This window comes from Zeugodacus cucurbitae, chromosome 2 (genome assembly GCF_028554725.1).
Source record: "Zeugodacus cucurbitae isolate PBARC_wt_2022May chromosome 2, idZeuCucr1.2, whole genome shotgun sequence".
Taxonomy (NCBI): Eukaryota; Metazoa; Arthropoda; class Insecta; order Diptera; family Tephritidae; genus Zeugodacus; species Zeugodacus cucurbitae.
Window position 1 is genome coordinate 12,009,740 of NC_071667.1, and position 25,129 is coordinate 12,034,868.

The 25,129-nt window shown below is 37.7% G+C and overlaps 2 protein-coding genes across 2 annotated transcripts in view; one reads left to right on the forward strand and one right to left on the reverse strand.

Annotated features, from left to right (window-relative positions):
* The window catches only part of LOC105212297 (pair-rule protein odd-paired), a 41,140-nt gene extending 34,177 nt beyond the window's left edge, over window positions 1–6,963 (reverse strand). The window contains exon 1 of the mRNA XM_011184188.3: window positions 4,995–6,963. Coding sequence (XP_011182490.1) covers window positions 4,995–6,102 — 1,108 coding nt within the window. The 5' untranslated portion in view covers window positions 6,103–6,963. The remainder of the gene's footprint in view (window positions 1–4,994) is intronic.
* The window catches only part of LOC105212298 (uncharacterized), a 174,933-nt gene that overhangs the window by 78,735 nt on the left and 71,069 nt on the right, over window positions 1–25,129 (forward strand). The gene's annotated exons all lie outside the window — the stretch shown is intronic.

The window sequence follows — 25,129 nt, forward strand, 5'->3', positions numbered from 1 at the left end:
TCACCACGCACACAGATATATAATGCATTCATAGATATTTACATATGTACATACATATGTACCTTTACATTCGGTTTTCCACTTAAATTTGTATACTCAAAGAAATTATGAAAAATTCTCTGTCATATTGGCAACTCTATGCATCAACTACGTATATTAAAACCTACTGCCTACAAAAGCACAGAATTAAATTTTACTATAGTTGCTGTTGTTGTTGTTGCTATTATTACAGTTATTGCTATAGCGTACGCACGAGTAGACAAAGTCTTTGTTTTATTAACGCCATTTTGTGGCCGTCATTATACACTGGAGCTGTGTTTAATAAACACAACACCAACACTTCAACAACACAACAAACAAAATCAAAGGTAACAACAACAACCAATGACACAACAACACACATACAAAGGGTGACAAAAAGCCAAAAACACAGAACAGCACAGCACAGACTGCAGCAAAGCCGACGGCGTGCAAAAAGCCTCGGTTTGTTGGTCGGTCGGTCGTTGGGCAGTGCAGCTACTGCTTTGCTTTTACATGTGTTTGTTTGTATGGTGTGGTGTACAAGCTGTGTGTGTGTGTTGATTACTGGCGCAGGACCTACTATGTGTGTACATAAAAGGTGTAGCTGTTGGACAGGCGAACTTTACTCATTGTTTTTATTACAGCGACTTGTTTGGTGCTGTTGGTGGGTTTTGTTGTTACACTGCTTTTGTTATTAAAACGAGTGGCGCAATTTTAAAGCAATTATTGGTTTTGTTTTCGCTATTAAGGATGCTTTTGAACTTTATAAAGTTGATTTTGTTAAGTATGATCATACATACAAAATTACATATGTACATATATGTATGCATGCATTTACAAGTATATTTATGTTTGGTTATATTTTTAATTGTGCACTAAAAGTACAGCGCTTTAATGCCAGCAATTTCTTTGTATGTTTAATGCCTTTTGTATTTCATTGCTGTTACGTAAGTTATTGAATTTTTTTGTTAATTAATTTATTACGTTTTGAAATTTAATATTACTTAGTTCGTTTGTCATTTTTAATGTGATTTTACATAAGAGTTGTTAGACTATAAAATGTGGACTTCTCTTATTGCTTAACTGACACTCATTAACATTCATGGTACATATCTTACGTTTAATTAGAGCATTATTATATTCATAAAAAGGATAAAATATTTTGCAATCTCATATAGTTATTTAGAATTATGCTGCAATATGTTTGAAAATCTCATTTAATTGTATTTAATGAATTATGCCCATGTTGCCAAAAATATATTGATTATAAATACACAAAAAAGGAATTATTTATACAGTAATTGTTATATAAAAATTATACATACTTAAACGGTTTATTAAATCTTTCAAATATAATATAATATTTATGATGACAGCAAAACATTTTATTTAATTTTGTTTTTTAATATTTGGAAAAAGTTTTGTCTTCTCGTACAGCTGTTGAAAAAATTATTTTACATAAGAAATAAATAATATTAAAAAAATTATGTAATTTGAAAATTGAATGCTGTCATCATAAATCTAATACTTTGCTGAAAGATTTAATAAGCCGTCTAAGTATATATAAAAGTAACTATCATTCGCAACTGTCTATAAATCCATACGAATATAGCGATAATCTGAGCACATTTTCTCAATACTCAGCAAAATAATGCATGAAATGAGCTAGAAATGTACTACAAATTTTGGTACCAATACACTATTAGCTTATTACTTCAACGACTTCTGTGTTATGGCGATTTGTGTTGAGTGATTTATGTGTAAAATTGCATATCATTGGAAAGTAATTAAAATGTTTTAAAGCGTAGCCACTTCGTACTTGTAAATGCTGCAGTTACTTCATACACATACATATGCATATGTAACTACACAAATACCAATAAACATATTGCCAGCTAGAGCATATTTTTACACGCTTTTCTCGCCTTTCAACTTGTTCAATTTTATTTAAAAATTTTGTTGATTTTTTGCTACTTTTTTTCTACGCTTTCTTGTTGCTCGTTCATCTTTAAGCTGGGGATTTTTAGACATAATGATGGATTATTATTATTTTTTGCTGCTGCTCGCACTACATTCACTTGTAAAAATGTTTTTTTTTGTACATATGTACGTTTGCATATAGTCATACGTACATATGAATGTGTTTATTGGTGCGCGCATTAAAGATTTACCGTGTGTGTGTGGTGTTGTTGGGGGCATGGCAACGCATATTAAAGCATTGATTGGCAATCATTACGTGGCAGTTTTTCAATTTCGGCATTTTTCTTTAGTACATATTGTGTTATTATTAGTATTTTTGTAAATGTTTTTCTCTTTCTTTTATTATTATTATTATATTTGTTGTTGTTACGCTATTATTCCTTTTCATGTCCATAACAATAGCGAACAAATTGTTTCAGTTTTTAGCGGTTTTATTTGTTGCCTTTATTCGCTTTTTTCTCGTGGTTTTAATTGCATTTTGATTTTATTGTTATTATTTCTTTTAATTTGGAAGTAAATTTAAATGAGGGTTTAATATACTCATATGTCTGCGGATAATTGTATGTATGCAAGTGTTGTTGGTGGGTGTTGCTGTATTGACTTGGGTTTTGAAGTTCTTAAAATTTTTTATTAATTCTTCACAATTTCTTTTTATACTTACTTTGGCAATTTTATATTACATTGGTTAGCATACTTGCCGGTTAAGGGCGTTGACTTTCATGAGTACAACTTAATTTTAAGATTTTTAGTTAGAGTAGTGTAAGGAAAAACACAATTTCAATGTTTTACAGACAATATTTGAGTTAGACTTTATGATAAAATAAAAGCAAATACAAAAAAATTACTTTTTATGCTAATATTATTCATTTTGATTTTTGTGGTTTATTAATTGAGATATTTAAAATGTTTTTACATACAATCGTGTATAAATAAATATATTTCTCAACTAATCGCTCAAAGCCACTCAATAGCGCTTACTCAACACCTCAAGTGTCTTGCCAATTATCCACTTGAGCAATTAAAGCACGATTTATGTGTAAATATACACAAATTCAAATCAATATACAATGGAATTGCCACAACTCCAACAGCGGCACATTGACCTCATATAACACCTTTTATTCTTGCTTGCAAACATACAAGCATGTATTTATTTTATTTTCTTCGATTCTAACCAACCGCAGAAATCATATATACAAAGCACACGCGTTGCACCGCACCACTTGAGATGCCACTTGAGTCGCTGCCACCGGAGCAGCAGCAACAGCAGGCTGCCGTCGCTGTGAGACTTGCGGTTGTAGAAAACACGCCTCATTAAACACTTTTACAATTGAGAAAATAAATCAAAATTCAATCACTGATTCTTATTATGCCAGCGTAGTGTAAGAGTGTTGGAGTAAACATGTGTGTGTGTCTATTGGTGTGAGTAAGCTGCAGCACTAGTCAGCCGAATTGTTTGCCCTCATTTGGAATGGAATAGCATATTTATTTTGTAGTATGTATTTAGCAACAATGCGTGTGCAAACTTATTAACATTCAAACAAACACACTTACACGAGTATATAGCACACAAATGAGCAGAAGCATTTTAGAGGATAAACGGAGGCTGCTTGCGTTGACACGTGTCAAAACTTCCGTTTCGAATGTAAAGTGTCACAGGAAATGCGCGTTTTGGGGCGAACACATTCACTCAAACGCACGCAAATGAATATTGACTGTAGCAACAACAACTACAACACTACCTAAAAACATTAAATAAGTAAATGTTCATGGTAAGGGGTAGCGAAAATGGGGTAACATAGAAAAGTCCAAAGTGGAGTAAAATAATAGAATCGAAAATTGATTCGCAAATTGTTGTTGGTATTGTTGGCTTAAAGTTTTTGTTACTGATTTTTCATTTCTATAAATTGTTAACCAACCAGCTATTATTTTTAATTTTATTTAAAATGCCACATTCAACTTTTAATTTAGTAGTGTTCGTTGTTATTGTTGTAATTGTTTTTCGCAACTACTGCTCTACCATTTAAACACATATTTTAGCATTCAGTATTTTTGGCATTATACATACATATGTTGATACAAAATGTATAGCTGCGGCTTTCCAATGATTTACTATGTCAAATTCGTTATGATTTACAGCGTAAAGCCTTGGCTGCCGGCAGTTCTACACTTATATTCATATATCTTTATATATGTATTTCACTTTATGTGTTTAAAAACGCAAATTTATATATAAAACTTTATAAAAATAAATATATTTTAGTTCTAATGGGTATAATTGGCGGAAAAAGGATTTTAAAAAAATATTTTCATAAGAAATGAATGAAATTTGTTGCCTATTTTTTACAAAAATATTATTGTCAAATTTGTAAAGAAAAATAATTTTTATTATTTTAATTCTTCAATATTTTCCCGCTGATAGCGCTCCAAACAAATTTGTTTCCTTTATCACTCTTAGTATACTCTAACTCAACAGTAGCATTTGATGCTTTTAGTGCAAATTTTGTATGAAAACGTTTTATGCACGTTCACAAGCAAACAAAATGTTTTGTGATCTCACTAGTTACCTGACATGTCTCGACAATATGATAAACGAATATTTTACTGCACAGGTTCTCGACAGGTAGTTTGACTTTTGGCTACCAGTGCAAACGATGCATACGTGTTGGTACGCCCTAAAACATTGCAAAGACCCGAAAGGCTTAAATTAACTGTAAGCTGTATATCCGCAAAAATCAATGCGTACGCCTACAACGGCGCCGCCCAAAAATTAGTTAAACCGATTAGCGAACAAAAATCAAAAGGCAACAAGTTCAAACAAAATAAAATAATGCAAAGCAAAAGGCAAATGAAGTCAAGTCAAAATTGCAATGCTGTGCGGATAGTTAACGCCTGTTGTATACAGGTGAAAACAACACGCCCACAACATATGTATTTTACATAAATAATGTAACTACTAAATATAATAACAGTATTGCTTAGCAGCGACTTACCGGTATGTGTCCGCTTGTGTATTTTGAGATTCTCGCTGCGTGCAAACACTTTACCGCAACCGGGATGCGGGCAGGCAAACGGTTTTTCGCCCGTGTGTACGCGTATATGATTGACCAACTTGTATTTGGCCTTGAAGGGGCGACCGTTGCGCGAGCAACCAATCCAGTAGCAGGCATGTGTTGTGCACTCCGGTCCGCCGACATGCTCCACAGTTAGATGTGTGACAATATCGTGCATTGTGTGAAAGATCTTGTTGCATGTCTTGCGTCCATTCGGACCGCCCGGCTGATCGGGATCCACCCAAAGACATTGCATCTCCTGCTTAATGGCCGACGCCGCGGACGGCTGATGGCGCATATAGCGTAGAAATGCGCCCGCACCGGCTGGATGCATGGACATGGCGGGATGTTGATGATGATGTACCGACGGAAAATTCGTGTGATGTTGTGCATGATGTGCATATGGATGCGCATAGTCGGCCATGCCCATGCGCATCTGATGTTGGTGATGATGCGCTGCTGCGGCATGATGATGTGCCGCCGCATGGAAGGGGTGATTGCCAAAGGATGTGGTCAAATCGGGATGTTGTGCATGTGTGGCGGGAAATGATGGGAACAGCATTGAGTCGGCGGTGGCAGCCGTTGCGGCGGCACTTTGGCCTAACACTTGCGATGTTGCGGCGCCGGACATGTAATCATTGTCTGTGCGACGGCCAAGCAGAAAATCACGCGGTGTTGAATATGCCGAACCGAGTTGTGTATTGAAGTGGCTGTAACCGCTATTCTGATAAGCAGCAGCGCTTGCGGCCGATGCACTTACGGGTGAGGACATATCGCTGACGCTGGTGCCAAGTGACATTGCTGACGACATCAGACCGCTGGTGTCCAATTGTTGTGACTGTTGTTGTTGTGCTTGTTGCTGTTGCGCTTGTTGTTGCTGCTGTTGCACTTGTTGTTGCTGCTGCTGTTGTTGCTGTGCATGTTGTTGTTGTGCGCTGCCACCCAATAAGTCTGATTGATTGGTAGGTGTAGTCGGTGACATGCGTAACCCATAGGAAGCCAGATGATGCTGGGAGGGTGTGGGATCGATGAAAGCGTTCATCATCATTTTGAAGGCTGTTTAAAAAAATTGGAAATGCAGACGCGAAAGTTCAGTTTATAAATTCGTCACTACTTGTGGACGTTTTGTTGTATGAAAACAAGTGCCACTCAAACTGTTGTCGATTGGTTTAAACCAGTTCGCTGAGCTTGTTTATTTTTAGTTTATTTGATATTTGTACACTCTAGCACTTATAAGGTTAAACACAAAAACACTTAATAAATGCAGAATAACTGTTTTAATATATTTTTTAAATTCGTTTTTTATTTTTAATTTTTTTTTTCAATTAAAATTTTGTTCACATATTTTTCTTCACTAAAAATCACTGCGTTCGTTTACCGTCGCATTTTTGTTATTTTGTATATGATGAAATATATAGCTTTTCACATTGATTTCTAATTGATTTCAGTATTGTATGATAACTTTGTAATATTTTTCAAAACAAATTCTCACTTTATTAAAATAACTAAATATAATATTCACGTACGCGGCACCGTCATAAACAGCGCTCCGTATTACTAGCCGCTGATCCGTCTATTAGCTCTGCGCACGAATAATTTCTAACTGCGTTTGCGTTCGTTTCCGTTTGTGATCTGTACAATTGGGAATTGCCTATGCCACTGCATACAGTTGCTAGCATGCGGCCGACCGTACCTTTACGAGTGGTATCGTGTCGTGTGTGTTGTCGTCGTGGTCGACGCTGTGCGAATGCGGGGTGCACAGTGGTTGGTTTGACTCCTTCGGCCTACGTGCATGCGCTGGCTAGAAGGCAGGCAGGCAAGCAGTCACCGTTGGTGTATGTAGAACGAAAGAAGCAACAAAAATACGAAACAAAAACAATACTACATGCTACGTACTACGCCTGTGTTTGTAGGCTATCAACGCGCGACGACTCAGACTGGCTGGTGGTTGTCTGCCTGTTGAAGTGACTCTAGCGCTGTTGTAATGTAGTGGTGCGCTGCATGTGTGCAACAGCAAGAGATCGCATGCCACATGCCCTGGCATTTGTTGCACGCACGCATCCAAAATGTATGAGGTGAATATGGTCATAGCGACAATAGCTAATAGGTCTTACTAGACCAGGCAAACTGTTATTGGAGCGAAGAGCACAACTAGCGGTCAAAGTGGTGTGTAAACAAACTACCGAGGTGAATTTCAAAAGTGGAAGGACTGGTTTCTTAACAGTGCGTGAGCAACGGTAGTGGAACAGAGTTGGCACATAGCTCAAAATGGCCGTTTTGTAATGATAAAAGCGAGGGCTAGAAAGAGACCAAGCAACGCTATGCTAAGTTCCAATGGGAACAGATGGACAAGTATGTGCAAGTGAAATAGCCAAGCTTATAAATTAATATAGCAAGAAATTGCAATGTGTGGAACTAGTACCGAGAGACGTGTGTGTAAGCGTACAAGCGCTAATTCTTAAATTCTCTCTCGCATTCACACTTATAACCGGCGCTACGGAGCTACAAACAGCAATGGTGGTTAACAAAAGCAGAGAAATAAAAGGTGATATGTCCGCCCACTGAAGGCAAGGTTGATGTAGTGCTTTAAGCTTAGCTGTTGGCATACCAAATTCCAAAAATGAAAAAGGAAAACCTTGTAATTTGCGTGGGCGTATACGCGTTGTAAACTGTTCAGTTTTACCACTTTACCAAACAGTTCACATTTTTTGTGCACCCAGTAGCCGCAAGTGTGGGCGTGTTTACGCATGTCAGCAAAGCAAATACCAATTTGGTGCAAGCTTTAGGCCCACAGCTCCCTGCGACCCATTTGTAACGTTGCATCATCAATTAGCAACGCTCTGATTGGTCAGTGTTGTCACGCGCTTATGCACGTCACCAAACGTTGCTAGGCGCTCGTTTAGCTAATATTTTCGTAAAGCTACAAATAATATGTCATAACAGCTTGGTGATATATGAAAACCAGCATTCAAAGCACAAGAAAAGAAAGAAAAACATGCACACTAATACATTTACATATCTACAAAGCTTAGCTACAGTCCACAATATGAAAGCAATCATCAACTATAATCAAGTCTCTTTGTTGTATACATCTACGCACATAGTTGCACACATACATACGTACAAATAACAAATGCATAACAATTTCCACATGCGTGTTATTGTGCGCTGTCACCCGCGTTGTCCCGCATCCCAACACCTTAAGCTCTCAAAACTGGCGTTCATTCGTCCACTGGCCTTGATTAATTGCATACAATTTTCATTTGGCATTTCGTGGTAATTTTTCATTCTAATTTTTACACTCACTTCGTTCACTTATAATTATTTATTTACGCTGTTGCTCTAATTTTTCTTCTTCACAGCTACATTCATTATGTACTTTCCACATATCCAAGCATACATATATACAAACTTACATATGTAGCTATTTATGTTTCGTGCTGTTTTTGTTGCATAAGATTAATTAAGTGCAAAATATGTATTTAAGTATTTAACAAAAAATATCTGACAACCTGGCGATGGTACTCATATATTCTATCCATACATATGTATATATTAAATAGGGGACGTTAAAATTTAATATTTTATTAACACTAGATTTACGGAATTATGTATTATGTCGGTAACTCATTTATATACACAAAACTAGATTTTGCGAACTGTTTTATTTAGAATAAATATACTTGTCAATTGTTGGGGAATATTTCTATTTGACCAAGAATTAAATTTTCACGTATTCCATTGCTATATTTTGTTAAACTTAAATTGCCTTACAAACATACATAAGTGTTAATTAAAACTTGTATATCAGGTCAAAGAAAAATAACAATGATAAGAAAAATAACAAACATTTAATTATGAAATTTCAATATTTTGTATGGAACTTTTTCTTTTTTATGCAATTGATCATTTGCCTTTTGATTTTCAAAGCTTTGAGTCCTTATCATTCGTTTCATCCGAGATAACAATTCTTTAAGCAGCATATTTGAGCGGTTCGGAATACCTTTTTGTTTTTAGACAAATAAAAAGGACTAATTTTCGTTTTTATATACAACTTTATCGGTACCATTCCTATTGTTTTTTTAAAACAGTAATGAAAGCTTATTATCACAATTTGTTGAGTGTCGAACCGTAAACAACTGGTCTAATAACAATGGACTGGCATAATGAAAAACAGAAATCAAATATTCCACCTAAGAAGTTTTATTTTATAAAAAAATAAGTATTTAGTTCAAACTTTTTCTACACATTTAAAGAAGATTTACTGAAATTTCTGATGAACCACTCCACAAGCACTCGGGAAAATGCGCGTCCGCATTGACAGCATGCAAGAAGGATCATCTGAAGTGAAAATAAAAAATATGAGTTTAGTAAGACTTTAAAATACAACTCGTACGAATAATGAAAAAACAAAGACCTGACTAAGGTTTTATCAGCATCGGTTGAATAGTTCTCTAGATATCTAAACAACCGACTTTTATAACACAATTTGGAGAAAAACGCGTTTTGAGTGTCAATAAAGTTATCGTGGACCGCGCAACTTTTTAGACTATATATCCGATAGGTACTCGAATCAATTTGAAATCTTAGGACCACAGAGAATACGTTAAACAAATTCAATTAAACTAGTTAAATTATTTTTTCGTGAATCCCATATATGCCTTAATGAAATATCCATATATTCTCTTGTATTGAATTCAACTGGATAAATTTTTTGTTAACATTTTTTTTTAATCGAGAACCAAATATCTGCGTTTTGAGAAGTGGCTCCTTTCCTTGCTTTGATAAAACAATAAAAATCGTTGTATATTAGTTAATTTTTATTTATAAACCAATTTTTATTACTACGTCTCAATGTTCCACTACAAAGTTTCCATGCTTTCGCACTGGTCGTTACACTTGCACAGCGATTGGCCGAAGTCCAAGTAGCCTTCACTATTCCACAATTCCCATTCGCCATTATTTTAGCTGTCATTGCAGCCATTGCGGTCGCTATTGCTGGCGCTGTTGTTGTTGTTATTTTGTCTTTTGTTGTTCGACAATCAATATTACTGCTTGCAAACAACGGACAACGGTATCAAAGCTGTTTACTGTTTTCCACGCTGTTTGTGTTTTATGCCGACTTGCGGCTACCAACTGTTCGCCACTATTTTCACTTCATTTCTCATCCAACTACTCGCTGTTTTGTGCACTTCGACGGTTTCCGCCCAACTTGTTAAATCTGCATTGTGCGTTTACATGGGAAAAAAAAAGCTAAAATAACAACAACAACAAATACCATTTGTGGAAATTAGTCAGTGTCTGTCCAAACGGTTGGATACCAGCTGCAAGTTGCTCATTTTGACTTCTGCACTGCTGTACACATGTATGAATGTATGTATGTGTAATTACTAGTAGCCAGCTATTGAGCCTGTTTGAAAATCATTCATTCCACGTGCACTAAGTTTAGTTGTTAGTGTCTTTCGCATGTTAGGAGCGCTGCCATATTGCTTTTATCAGACCTCACTGTCAATGTGTTGACAGTTTCGAAAGCATTTGTACGAGTATACGCTACCCGTGTTGTCTCTGTAATGTTTTTTGTTTTCAGTCTAACTCCACCACTAATGATTGCCAACTGCATGCTGCAATTGCCGCGTGATTTGTTTGTTTTCAAAAGTAGTGGCGGCGGCTGTCAATGGACTTCAATCGACCGACTGACAATTCAATCGCTTGAAGTTTTATGACTTGATTTGAAAATTCCTTTCTTACAAATGAGATTTAATTGCGAAACAGTTAAACGGTTAAAAACGTTTGGCTTTGATTAGAAAAGCCGCCATTTACTGCCGCCATCCATATAGCATATAAATTTTTGCTCGCTTTTGTACTTACAATGTAGCCTTCTATAAATAAGAAGGTACAAGATTTAAGTGTAAATCATTTGAAATCAGAAAATGGCCGCACTTAAAACAGCAAGAGGATTCTAGTGTTTCCTGATGAAGCTCAAATAAATATAATTTACAAAGGAAACAGAATTATCATATGTAAGCATATCGTTGTCACCAAGCAGTCTAATTCCTCTTAAATTTAATATGCAGAAAAGTGGGTATCCTCAGCGCTTTCCCTATCTATTTTCGGGAGTTAAATCAGATGTATTAAACCTTTGTGATTATATCTAACACAATAATAATGAAATCTAGCTCACGTAAAGAAAATACTTTTTTGTCTGTTCACAAAATTTAAAGAAGTTATCAGTATTAGAAGATGGAAGATGATCGCGTTATTAGAGTTGCGCTTGTCGGATCGGCAGTAAATATTATCTGAATTATGATGCATGCTGCAGTAATGACGGATATAAATATGGTTCCAGTTACATAGGGCCTTCTAACGTGGAAACTACCCGACATTGGTCTGAGCAAGCCAACTTGGGAGCTTTTTCGTTTCAGTTTGCGGCGTAACTCATCAAAACTATATTAAACTGTTCAAAGAATATTGAATTTAATTGTTGCCTTCTGTTACATCTACTTTCTGAACCTTAAAGACAGAGTTAGGGAGTCGTTATATTTGAGGTTGTCTTCAATATGGGGATTGTAATAGAAGAGCTCTGTTCCTAATCACAGTCGTTGTGTTTCTAATGTCACATTGTGAATGACTTCCAGGGTATTAGTAGTGGATATTAAAAACAAAAGGGAGAAAAAAAATTAGCTTTAAAAAATATCCCATAAAAAATTTTAGGAACTCCAATTAAATCAACTGAAGTTATGTTCGCTTGTCATTGTCAATTATGTATGTAAGTATGTATGTGGCCCCACAGTTTGGCATCGATCTCCGCTCACACAAAAACAAAAACAAACCCGTGGCTTTATTGATGTATACGTATACCACAACAAATAACAACAACTAAAGTCAAGGCATGAGAAATAGTAGCAAGAAGAGACTAGATTTTGCGAAAGAATGAATGAAGGAAATAGTGTAGAGTGGATCTGTGTAGTGTTGCCACTAGCTACAGAAGCAACAACAAGGCGAGAAAACGCAAACAAATTGAATAAACAGAATGCCGGCAGCTAAATAATAGTATATGGATTTTTTGGTGGGTTTGAACGCAAGTTAACCACTTCGCTATTAGTTGTAATATTACTTCTGGCCACGCTGACCGCCTGCGTATTTGCCTAATATATGTGCATATGTATGTATATATATTATATAGCCTAAAGCTAGAAAGAAACGCGAGTGCAACATAAACAACTAAATGCCACAGCAGCAACGGCAGTCGGCAGTAGTGATTCAACGGACGGCCAGCAGGCGTTCTTTGACATTTTTATAAGCCAACTAGCAACTTCATTGAGGCTTTGCATGCAAACGCATACGCTGCAGCTCAATACCTTGAGTACACACTGCCGCTGGCGACTAGCTGTGTTGCACATTAGAGATTAATTTTTGTTGCGCTGTCGGCTTATTGGTGTTAGCGGTCAACAACTCAATCTCAATGAGATTTAAACACATTGCGAATACGAGTGATCATAAACAAACACTCTTATTCCATGGACTGTGGAATACAGCTTATTAACTACTTTAATTTACAAATCTACACATATGTGTATGCATGTCCGCACATTTAACGATTATATTAACAGCGTTTTTACGACAACTTACGGTTATCGGCGATCGACGCACTTGCGGATGCGGATATGAGTTTGAGCGAAAACGTGGTTGTTTCGTTGCATTTTTACGAGGCTCATCCTGAATGGTAGCAGCGTTGTAATTCATAAGCTGCGTATAGCCGAGCGAAATCGTTCTTTTGATGAATCATAAACACGCTAATAAAATTCCGCTAAAAGTGTTCCAACATATGTGCTGATCATACACACAGATAATGATGGCTACTTTATTGTTTACAATGTGTAGCGCAATGGCGTTGATAATGCAACAATAATTAAGGTGGAGTCAAAACAGAGCCACAGTAGATTTTGATTGAATGCATAATATTCTTCGCGCTCAAAACCCGTATTGTAAAGAAGCTGCCTTCTATTTTTTTAAGCCGATGGCCAAAGAAAGCACAAAATTTTAAAATTGATAGAATAATAATAAATATGGTTTTATAATAACACTATAATGCAAAATCGACTTTTTTCTGGATATTGGACCAAACTGTTTTTTCGGGAGAATAAGACGTAAATAAACAAGTAAGGAAAGGCTAAGTTCGGGTGCAACCGAACATTTTATACTCTCGCAATTTATTGAAGAAATTTAACCAATATGCGAAATAAAGCTCACCGTATTTTTGAAAAACCTTTAATTAGGTATATGGAAATGTTATGACCCGATTTTAATAATTTTTGGAACAGGGACACACTATTAGAAGAAAACAATTTCCTCTGAATTAAATTGAGATATCTGAGAGATTTACCCATATTTTCGGTTAAAATTTATCCTTAGGCGCTGAGTTCAACATGTTCGATATCTGGGGCCTTGAAAAGTTATGGTCCGTTTTCGACAATTTTTTCACAAGTGAAGCCAGAGATAATATGCACTAATTGTGTAAAGTTTTATTCCGTTATCTTCATTGGTTCCTTATGTTTACATTATAAAGTGAAGGAATAAGATGGATTTCAAAATTGAGTTATAAGGAAAGTAGTAGTGGTTGTGAACCGATTTCGCCCATTTTTTGTCCGTATTATCAGGGTGTCAAGAAAATATTATATACCGAATTTCATTCGAATCGGTCGAGTAGCTCCTGAGATATGGTTTTTGACCCATAAGTGGGCGATGCCACGCCCATTTTCCATTTTGTAATAAAATCTGAGTACAGCTCCCTTCTGCTATTTCTTCTGCAAAATTTAGTGTTTCTGACGTTTTTCGTTAGTTAGTTAACCCACTTTTAGTAATTTTCAACCTAACCTTTGTATGGGAGGTGGGCGTGGTTATTATCCGATTTCAACTATTTTCATGGTGTGTGGTGGGGTATGTAAGAGAACCGACTGCAGAAAGTTTGGTTTATATAGCTTCATTGGTTTGCGAGTTAAATACAAATAACCGATTTGTGAGCGGGGCCACGCCCACTTCCCCAAAAAAATTACATCCAAATGTGCCCCCTCCTAGTGCGATCCTTTATTCCAAATTTTACTTTTATATCTTCATTTATGGCTTAGTTATGACACTTTATGTGTTTTTGGTTTTCGCCATTTTGTGGGCGTGGCAATGGTCCGATTCCGCCCATTTTCGAACTTGATCTTCTTATGGTGCCAAGGAATATTTGTGCCAAGTTTCGTCAAGATATCTTAATTTTCACTCAAATTACAGCTTGCACAGACGGACAGACGGACAGACAAACAGACATCCGGATTTCAAATCTACTCGTCACCCTGATCAGTTTGGTATATATAACCCTAAATCTAACTCGTTTAGTTTTGGGTGTTACAAACAACCGTTAGGTGAACAAAACTATAATACTCTCTAGCAACTTTGTTGTTGCGAGAGTATAAAAATTACATTCTCCGATTTTCGAAGTTAGTCTCCAAAGTCGAAATATTTGGTTTCGAAGTTTGAAAAAATTTTTTTTTTAAATATATAATAATTATTAATTACAGGATATAGTTACTGAGAAATCCAAATGGGAAATATCGACATATGCTTCTCAATATCTCAATCTCCCGGAAAAAAAAATAGTTCAATACCCACCCGAGTTTCGGTCCTTTGCGATACCAGATGAAGTATGAGCCGTTGCCTTGACAACTCAGGTCAAGCGCACAAGAGGTTATCCACTGTTTCTCTTTGTTCTCCTTTCTCTTGACATTTCCTACAGTCATCTCGATCCGTCAGACCCATCTTACAAGTATGTGCCGCCAACAGACAGTGGCCGGTGAGAATTCCAATCATGCTCCTACAGTTCCTTCTATCGAGCGAGAATACGAATTTTATGTATTTCTGGTTTACCGCTTTATACATGGCTTTAGCGGTTTTGCAAACCGGTATATTTTTCCAGCGCGTTATGATCTTCCTTGTCATGCTCCTGTCAAGATCATCGTATAGACAGTGCATGGGTTTGCCATTACCAGTGTTGGTCTGGATGAACCACCACTTTTGACAATTCCGTCTACAATCTCGTTGCCTTCAATGCCTTTGAGGCCTGGCGCCCAGTAGAAGTGTAGCCACTTGTTCCTGGCAACTGCCACCCTTGTACTCAATATATTTATTGTCGAGATGGTCGAAACGAGGTTATTGCCTTGATTGCTGCAGAACTATCCACGAAGATATTGACACTGGAGTAGCCGGCTGTTGCACTGGAGACAACAGGAGCTAGCTGCGGCTTTCCCAATAGCAAACACCTCCGCTTGAAATATACTGCTGTAATTCATGCAGTCGAACGAAATAATTTGGACCTAAGTTATATCAAATGATTGAATGGAATGGCCTCCATTCCTAATCTTTTTTACGATTTATACATATAACCATAGAATAAGTGGAAGTAGCATTGTACGAAATACTAGATAGAGATCCCGAATGACAAATAATTCTAAATAACCATTCGTGAAATAAGAGAAAAGCAAAATTAAACTTCAAATTCGATTGGAAAGGCTGATGGCTGGTTTTAACATCGAGAAAATTCAAAATTACAGAAAATATAAAATGTATTTAAAGGTTTTAAATTTGGAAACAATATGCATTTGTAAAATAGTCGTTCATAGGATTTGGTACAACTATCAAGATTTTCGTAAAATAGTCCCAGGATTACCGTAGATCTCGTTAAACAATGTACAGATTTTGAGTTTATTTGAATATGTATAAATGTGTGTACAATAGTATAAAAAATTAGTATTTTTATACTCTCGCAACAAATGTTGCTAAAGAGAGTATTATAGTGTTGTTCACATAACGGTTGTTTGTAACACCCAAAACTAAACGAGTTAGATATAGGGTTATGTATACCAAAGTGATCAGGGTGAAGAGTGGAGTTCAAATCCTAATGTCTGTCTGTCCGTCCGTCTGTGCAAGCTGTAACTTGAGTAAAAATTAAGATATCTTGATGAAGCTTGGCACACTTATTTTTTGGCACCATAGGAAGGTTGCTTTCGAAAATGAGCAAAATCGGACAACTGCCACGCCCACAAAATGGCGAAAACCGAAAACACATAAAGTGCCATAACTAAGCCATAAATAAAGCTATGGAAATAAAATTTGGTATGAAGGATCGCACTATAAAGGGGCATATTTGGATGTAATTTTTTTGGGGAAGTGGGCGTGGCCCCCTACTAAGTTTTTTGTACATATCTCGCAAACAAATAGAGCTATATAAACCAAACTTTCTGCAGTCATTTTTTTTAGCCACTTCCTAATACATTCCAAAAATGAAAGAAATCGGATAATAACCACGCCCACCTCCCATACAAAAGTTAGGTTGAAAATTACTAAAAGTGGGTTAACTCACTAGCGAAAAACGTAAGAAACACTAAATTTCACATAAGAAATGGCAGATGAAAGCTGCACTCAGATTTTTTTACAAAATGGAAAATGGGCGTGGCGTTGCCCACTTATGGGTCAAAAACCATATCTCAGGAACTACTCGACCGATTTCAACGAAACTTGGTTTGTAATAGTTTCCTTACATCCCAATAATATGTTGTGAAAATTGGCCAAATCGCTTCACAACTACGCCTACTTCCTATATACCAGATCTTTGAAAACAATCTGAATCGTTTACTTTACAATATATAAAGTAAGCACTAGTGAAGATATCGGTGCAGCACTTTGCACAAATACTATGTTAATAGTGTGGCAGCCCCATTATAAAAATCGCCGAAATCGGACCATAGGTTTTTAAGGCCCCATATATCGAACACGAGGACCTCGGTACTTCTATCCTAATATTATGGTTTCCAACTTTCAATGGACTTTATACAATATATATGACGAATATGAGGGTCAAATTGTGTATTATATAATATAAACAAAGTTAAATAAATAAATTGCGAGAGTATAAAATGTTCGGTTACACCCGAACATAGCCCTTCCTTACTTGTTATTTATGTCTAAATTTTTAGTATTGGCATATCAGTTAATAAATGATAAGTTAATGGAAGATCTAAAAAAAATAATATAATTGTAACACATACATATGTATATAGTTTTATAAAACAAGAAATATGTATTACAATTATACAAAATTTTTTATTTATACTTTATAGTTTTATTTATTGAATAAAAAATTCCTAACCTAACAATTAATTGCGTTGGTAGAATTTCCATATACATATCTATAACATTTAATTTTAATTTGCTGATAATTTTGTAATTTATTTCGTACGCCAACATATCATCCTTTTAATTAGTGCAAACGAAAAATTTAAATAGCTGCATAAATCAATTGAAACTTTTCAATTGAATTTTTCGTAAATAAATGAGGCACTCAACTCAAGTGAAGGAACAAAAAACTGCATTTCTTTTCAATTTATTTTGTATAAAGATAAATAAATAAATCGGTCAGGTGCTAAGCAGTGCACGCAGCGGGTGCCACGCACAGCAAACGAGCATTTGAATTCTGGACACAACGCATACTCTTAACGAATATACACACGCACATACATAGCCACAGAGAAAAGGTTGGGGTACCACATGCGTTAATATGTATGGAGGGGCATGGGAATCCGATTGGCTTATGCTGTGAGGCAACATATAATAAAAATAACAAAAACACAAAATGTTATGTAATGTGAAAAATATGCACAATTAAAAAAATATACATAAATATGTGTATAAACTTACATACTTACACATATGTATGAGTACGCATGTGGTAAGTGTGAATATTGATTTTTTCCAGCTTCAATTATTTGTGAAATACTTAGTTGCTCTCAAGTGCCAAAACCTGCAACTAAATTAACCAAATGGCAGCCACTAGCAACAAACAAGCACGCGTCACTCACACACACTTGTACTCGAATGCCTGCAGCACTATTGTTGCACCCGCCAGACCCGTTGGCGCACAATGCCAACACTTGTTACCCATCGAGTACTTGTTGTAAAACTCCGACACTTAAACAAGATAAACAAATCCGCCCACATCGTAGCCCAACAATCAAATGCCAATTCACATTTCATGTGTAGTGACCGGCGAATGCGTCAATCCCGACGAACGCCACAAACGGCCAGCCGTGTCGATGCGCATCGGAAATGTTATTCTTTGTAAATCAATCCGTTTGGCTTATCACTAGCACCTATTTGTGGCCGCTCTCGCTCACTCAGCCGTCTGTCCATCCGTCCGTCCAGTGGGGACCGCCTGTTGTTGCATTTCATGTCATCAACTTTTGTCAGCATCGACAGCCTTGCCAATTTGCGGCGCATCGAACAGTTTTACTTAACATATATAGATATATGTACGATGTACATTTATGCATGTAGTATATATCCATCTATTTTTAGCATTTAAAATTCTAGCATTAAAAAGAAAGTAAAGTAACCTACACAAACAAGTAAACATTCAAAGTGTGACACGAGCGCACCGAGTAGCACTTGCCACACGCTGTGTGGGTAAGGACACCTATCCAGGAGTTTGTTCGATTCCTTTGGGAGGTCACCCATTTGTACGGTATCTTTGCTTATTCCATTTGATTTGTTATTTATTTATTTAGTTGGCCTTAAGTGCTCGTTCGTCCCGCTGGTTTTAAACGAAATTTATTTGTATTTAAGCATTTTTCGGTTGATTTTCCTTTCCGCTTATTCATTTTAAGTGGCATTTGTTTATGTTTTTCCATAGTTTGAGTGCGTGTTTGTGTTTTTGACAAGGACATACAATTGTTGTCGTATTTGCTGATTAGTCAGGATGTCATATATATGTACATCAATTTCGAAACATGTCTGTGTATTGAGTGCTAATTAACTTTTCAACTTTTGCTATAAATACATTCAATGAAAATTTAATGCCAATTGAAAAATAATTGATCTTGTTTGGTTTGTAGAAACATTGATACTGACGAATACAACAAACAGGTGCTACAAATCAAATTTGCGTTTATCATAGAATAGCGGCAGTATTAGTCTAAATTAGCCAAATATTTGATATAAATAGAACAAAAAACTGGTAAAAATAAACTGTTAACTTAGAAAACTAGAACTCAAAACTTTCAAAATTATTACCGAATAACTTTTTTAGACACTCGCAACAAAGTTGCTAAGAGAGTACTATAGTTTTGTTCACATAACGGTTGTTTGTAACACTCAAAACTAAACGAGTTAGATATAGGGTTATATATACCAAAGTGATCAGGGTGAAGAGTGGAGTTCAAATCCGGATGTCTGTCTGCCCGTCCTTCCTTCCGTCCGTCCGTCCGTCTGTGCAAGCTGTAACTTGAGTATAAATTGAGATATCTTGATGAAATTTGGCACACTTGTTTCTCGGCACCACAGAAAGTTTGCTTTTGAAGATAGGCAAAATCGGACCACAGCCACGCCCACAAAATGGCGAAAACACATAAAGTGCCATAACTATGCCATAAATAAATTTTGGCACAAAGGATCGCTTAATGCTTAAATTCAGTACGGGAAACACCAGAAGCCTTAAATTTCATTATAAAGAAGGTACAGAAGGACCCCACCCAAATTGGTACACAAAATTTTAAGTGGGTGTGGCTCCGCCCAGAACTACGCCTATACAAGAACTTTAAAGTCCATCTGAATCGTTTGCTTTATAATATATAAATTAAGCACTAGTGAAGATATCGGAACTTTGCATAAATACTACATTTATAGGGGAGGCCGGTCACAACCGAACTTAGCCCTTCCTTACTTGTTTTGGTTATATTTATATCTTCAATTTTTTGACAGTCATTTGCCGCTGCCGCTTTTATTTAGGGAAGGCAATAACTAAGATTTGACTCTATCGTTGAGTGTTCGTTGCACAGCATTCAAAGATGTAGTCTTACTGTGATAGGGGCTACAAAGAACGACTGGATCAAGGTGTCATGGAACCCATGCCGATAATCAGTCTGGCTGGGGGCCATTAAATAACCCAAACTCGAACGGTTCTTACGGATATCTGGAGCCCTACGTTGCGCCTTAGTTACTTAGCGGGGGATATGCGACAGTGGACCTGCTTTCTCCCAAACTCGTGTGTCCAAAATCTGAGTAAAAACACACAAATTATTAAAAAACCAGAAGTGTCCGGCGTTCCTTCAAAAACACGGAAGGAACGAGTTGTTTAGAGAGAGAATCTGCAAACAAACGCAAGCACTAGTACTGGAACTACAGCTAACCCTAGCGCCAGGAAGGCAACAATATCAGCTGCGTAGGCTGAATTTGGCTTCAAAGCAAAGAATGGTCCATATTTAAAGTGGAAGATCCAACAAAGGCTAAGTATGCGGAGAAGCGTCGTATGTCTATTTAATTAGGAGAGTAGAAAAACAACAGCCACAAACGGAGGAGCTCCAAATTTCCATCGACTGTGTCAAAGTGGTTCTACCGAGCTTCAATCTGGAACCACCAGTAACTGCGGCAAAGTGACAGAGATCAGCTAAGTAGTCAGCAAAAAAACCAAATACGAAGAATGAAATAAACAACCAATACTTTATGTGAAAATTAAAAACATGTATTCTCTATTTTCTTCTCCGATCTGTACACCATATATGTATTTACAAATATTAATTGTTATAAACGCAGTAGCAAACCAACTATGCTTCCATCAACTGTACCTATTGCTCACTGTCGAATGTAGAGAATCAAAAAATTAACTTTACTCGCACCTTTAAGGACATCACGCCCACAAGCAAACAAACAAACTCATTTCACAGAAATTGATAAACCAATGGGTCAGTCATAAATCACCAGACTTCAGCTTATAGCAAAATTAGCGTAGCAAATGGGAATTGTTTGCGAACGCTTCTCTGTAGGCCGGACCATGGCTAAGCAGAGTCAATTTCTCGCCCATTGACACAAACAGTATATTTGCTTACCGCTTGACTTTGACGCGCAGGTATGTCAATACATTCACATACGTTTACATATATATGTGAGTAAATATCAGGTAATTGACGTGGTACGATCCTTCTTTAGAGAGTGATGTTGCAAAACCAACAGCAATAAAGTATTCGTACGCATCGAGTAGAGTTGTTACTTTGGTGTAAATGCATACTGTACAAATGTTGTAAAATGTGGCATGCAACGCTGTTGTCCTTGCGTTTTCTCACATGCCTTATATGACCTTGTCATATTCTTACCAATACAACAACATAAAATAATGTTCGTGTGTGTGTGTGTCAAGTTTGTTTGTGGCGTGGTTGTTTACATACGATAGCGGTTTTTGTTGTTGTTGCATTATTCGCAATTCCCAACCATTGATGTTGTAAATTAGACACGCAAAAATTGCACAAAAAAATATTAACAAAATCCCATGTGGCAAGCAAAATTGTAATTGACGTCTACTATTGTGTCATCCGCAGCGAAATTAACTTTGCGAAATGTTTTCAGACAACGGTGAGTAGTTTGATTAGCGGTACGAAAGCCAAGGTCACAGTAAAATTCGCAAAAGTAAATATAATAATTAGCTGGTTTTGCAACATAACCATACATCCTGCGTTTGTTGATTTCGATATATCGACCTTTCGGTATATTTTTTATTCTAACATTAAAATAACAGCAAAAAAGCGTTGTGCGTTTCTTTTCATTTTTTTCGATTTTGTTTTGGTATCAAAACAATTTTTATTCTCTCTTCCGTGAAAGAAAGGTTCTCAGAGTTACTCAAACTTCCTTTAGATAAAAAAATAAATATACTTACTTTAAAAAATTTAAATATGCTTACGGTACGATTTAATATTATCAAGACTCAATAAGTGTAGAAAAATAAAATATTTTTATACATCCTTGCTATTATAGAAGAAGTTCATGGTTCTCCCAAAATCACAAATTCTGACAAATACAAAAAGAAATATTGTAGAAGAGTTGGACTATGTTTCGCCCTCAAACAAAATGGTCCATTCTGTCAATTTGAAAAGCTTTACGACACAAAATGTTACTAGATTTAACAAACCTCATTACATTGCTTCGACTTTGCCTAAGTAACAACAAGTAAGGAAGGGCTAAGTTCGGGTATAACCGAACATTTTATAATCTCGCAATTTATTTATTTATTTAATTTTATTAATATAACGCACAATTTGACACCCACATATTCCTCACATATATGGTATAAAGGAGGATGGAGTCATATGTAGAAGTTCACGTAAGTGAGGAAAGTTTCTGACTGCCATTCACTTGGGAGTGGCCAGGAACGATTCTTTTACATGTGGCTCAAGCAGCTCACAACTTCCGGTCTTAGACCAAGTATCCTCTGGGTAGCCAACAGACATCCGTCTGGAAGCGAGCTAAAGTGAGAAGGCGAATCCCGCTTATGCGGTTGTGCGTAGGGCTTGGGACCCACCACATAAAAACGAATAACCAGTGAATAAGAAACACAGGCCTCGGATGAGAAACCCCCCTTTTGATGACGACCACGGCAAACTTATAAAGGACTATGATTTAAGGGCATGCACCTGGAATGTCCGGACCCTTAATTGGGAAGGTGCCTCTGCCCAGCTGGTTGATGTCCTCGTAAGAGTAAAGGCTGACGTCACCGCAATCCAAGAAATGCGATGGACGGGACAAGGACGGAAGAAGGTGGGACCTTGTGACATCTACTACAGCGGCCATATAAAGGAGCACAAATTCGGTGTTGGATTTGTGGTGGGAGAGAGACTACGTCACCGAGTCCTGGCATTCACCCCGGTGGATGAACGTCTTGCCACAATCCGCATCAAAGCGAGGTTCTTCAACATATCGCTGATTTGCGCCCACGCCCCGACGGAAGAGAAGGACGAAGTGATCAAAGATACCTTCTATAAGCGCCTAGAACGTACCTATGAGCGCTGCCCCCGCCACGATGTCAAAATCGTGCTTGGCGATTTCAACGCTAGGGTGGGTAAAGAAGGTGTCTTTGGCACAACAGTCGGAAAATTCAGCCTCCATGACGAAACATCACCAAACGGTCTGAGGCTGATCGACTTCGCCGGGGCCCGAAATATGGTCATCTGTAGTACTAGATTCCAGCATAAGAAAATCCATCAAGCTACTTGGCTGTCCCCGGATCGAATCACTCGCAACCAGATCGATCATGTTGTGATAGATGGACGACATGTCTCCAGTGTTTTTGATGTGCGTACGCTTCGTGGTCCCAACATCGACTCGGACCACTATCTTGTAGCAGCTAAGATACGCCTCTGTGTAGAAAAGCGCACACGTCAACAAACACAAGGAAGGTTCGACATCGAGAAGCTGCAATCACAACCGACAGCCGAACGATTTTCTACTCGACTTGCACTCCTGCTCTCTGAGAGCACTCATCAGCATCTCGGTATAAGGGAGCTGTGGGACGGCATATCAAACTCCTTACGTACAGCTGCAACCGAAACCATTGGCTTTCGGAAAAGCCAAAAAACAGCTGGTATGATGAGGATTGTCGTCTCGCAGTGGAGAGAAAACAGACTGCCTACCTCGCAATGCTGCGATCGACCGCAACACGAGCGGGATGGGAAAGATACCGAGAGCTGAAGAGGGAAGCGAGACGCATTTGCAAACAAAAAAAGAAAGAGGCCGAAATGCGTGAGTATGAAGAGCTTGACAAGCTGGCCGACAGGGGTAATGCTCGAAAATTTTACGAAAAGATCCGACGACTAACTGAAGGTTTCAAGACCGGAGCACACTCCTGTAGGACCCCCAGAGGTGATCTAGTTATTGATGACCAGAGTATACTGAGTTTGTGGAGGGAACACTTCTCCAGCCTGTTGAATGGCAGTGAAAGTACAACACCAGGAGATGGCGAACCCGATTCCCCAATCGACGACGATGGAGCAGATGTTCCATTGCCCGACCGTGAAGAAATTCGAATAGCAATTACCCGCTTGAAGAACAACAAGGCGGCGGGGGCCGATGGATTGCCGGCCGAGCTATTCAAATACGGCGGCGAAGAGCTGATAAGGTGCATGCATCAGCTTCTTTGCGAAATATGGTCGGAAGAGAGCATGCCCGACGATTGGAATCTCAGTGTACTCTGCCCAATCCACAAAAAGGGAGACCCCACAATCTGCGCCACCTATCGTGGGATAAGCCTCCTTAACATCGCTTATAAGGTTCTATCGAGCGTACTGTGTGAAAGACTAAAGCCCACCGTCAACAAACTGATTGGACCTTATCAGTGTGGCTTTAGACCTGGAAAATCAACAACTGACCAGATATTCACCATGCGCCAAATCTTGGAGAAGACCCGTGAAAAAAGGATCGACACACACCATCTATTTGTCGACTTTAAAGCTGCTTTCGACAGCACGAAAAGGAGCTGCCTTTATGCCGCGATGTCTGAATTTGGTATCCCCGCAAAACTAATACGGCTGTGTAAGTTGACGTTGAGCAACACCAAAAGCTCCGTCAGGATCGGGAAGGACCTCTCCGAGCCGTTCGATACCAAACGAGGTTTCAGACAAGGTGACTCGCTATCGTGCGACTTCTTTAACTTGATGGTGGAGAAAATTATAAGAGCTGCAGAGCTAAATAGAGAAGGTACAATCTTCTACAAGAGTGTACAGCTACTGGCGTACGCCGATGATATCGATATCATTGGAAACAACACCCGCGCCGTTAGTTCTGCTTTTTCCCGCCTGGATAAGGAAGCGAAGCGAATGGGTCTGGAGGTGAACGAGGACAAGACGAAATATCTCCTGTCATCAAACAAACAGTCAGCGCATTCGCGTCTTGGCTCCCACGTCACTGTTGACAGTCATAACTTTGAAGTTGTAGATAATTTCGTATACCTAGGAACCAACATTAACACCGATAATAATGTCAGCCTTGAAATCCAACGCAGAATCACTCTTGCCAACAGGTGCTACTATGGACTGAGTAGGCAATTGAAAAGTAAAGTCCTCTCTCGACGAACAAAAATAAAGAGGAAGAGGGAGACCTCCACTCTGGTGGAAGGACCAGGTGGAGAAGGACCTGTCTTCACTTGGTATTACCAATTGGCGCCAAACCGTCAAAAGGAGAGATGCGTGGCGCACTGTTGTGGACTCGGCTATAACCGCGTA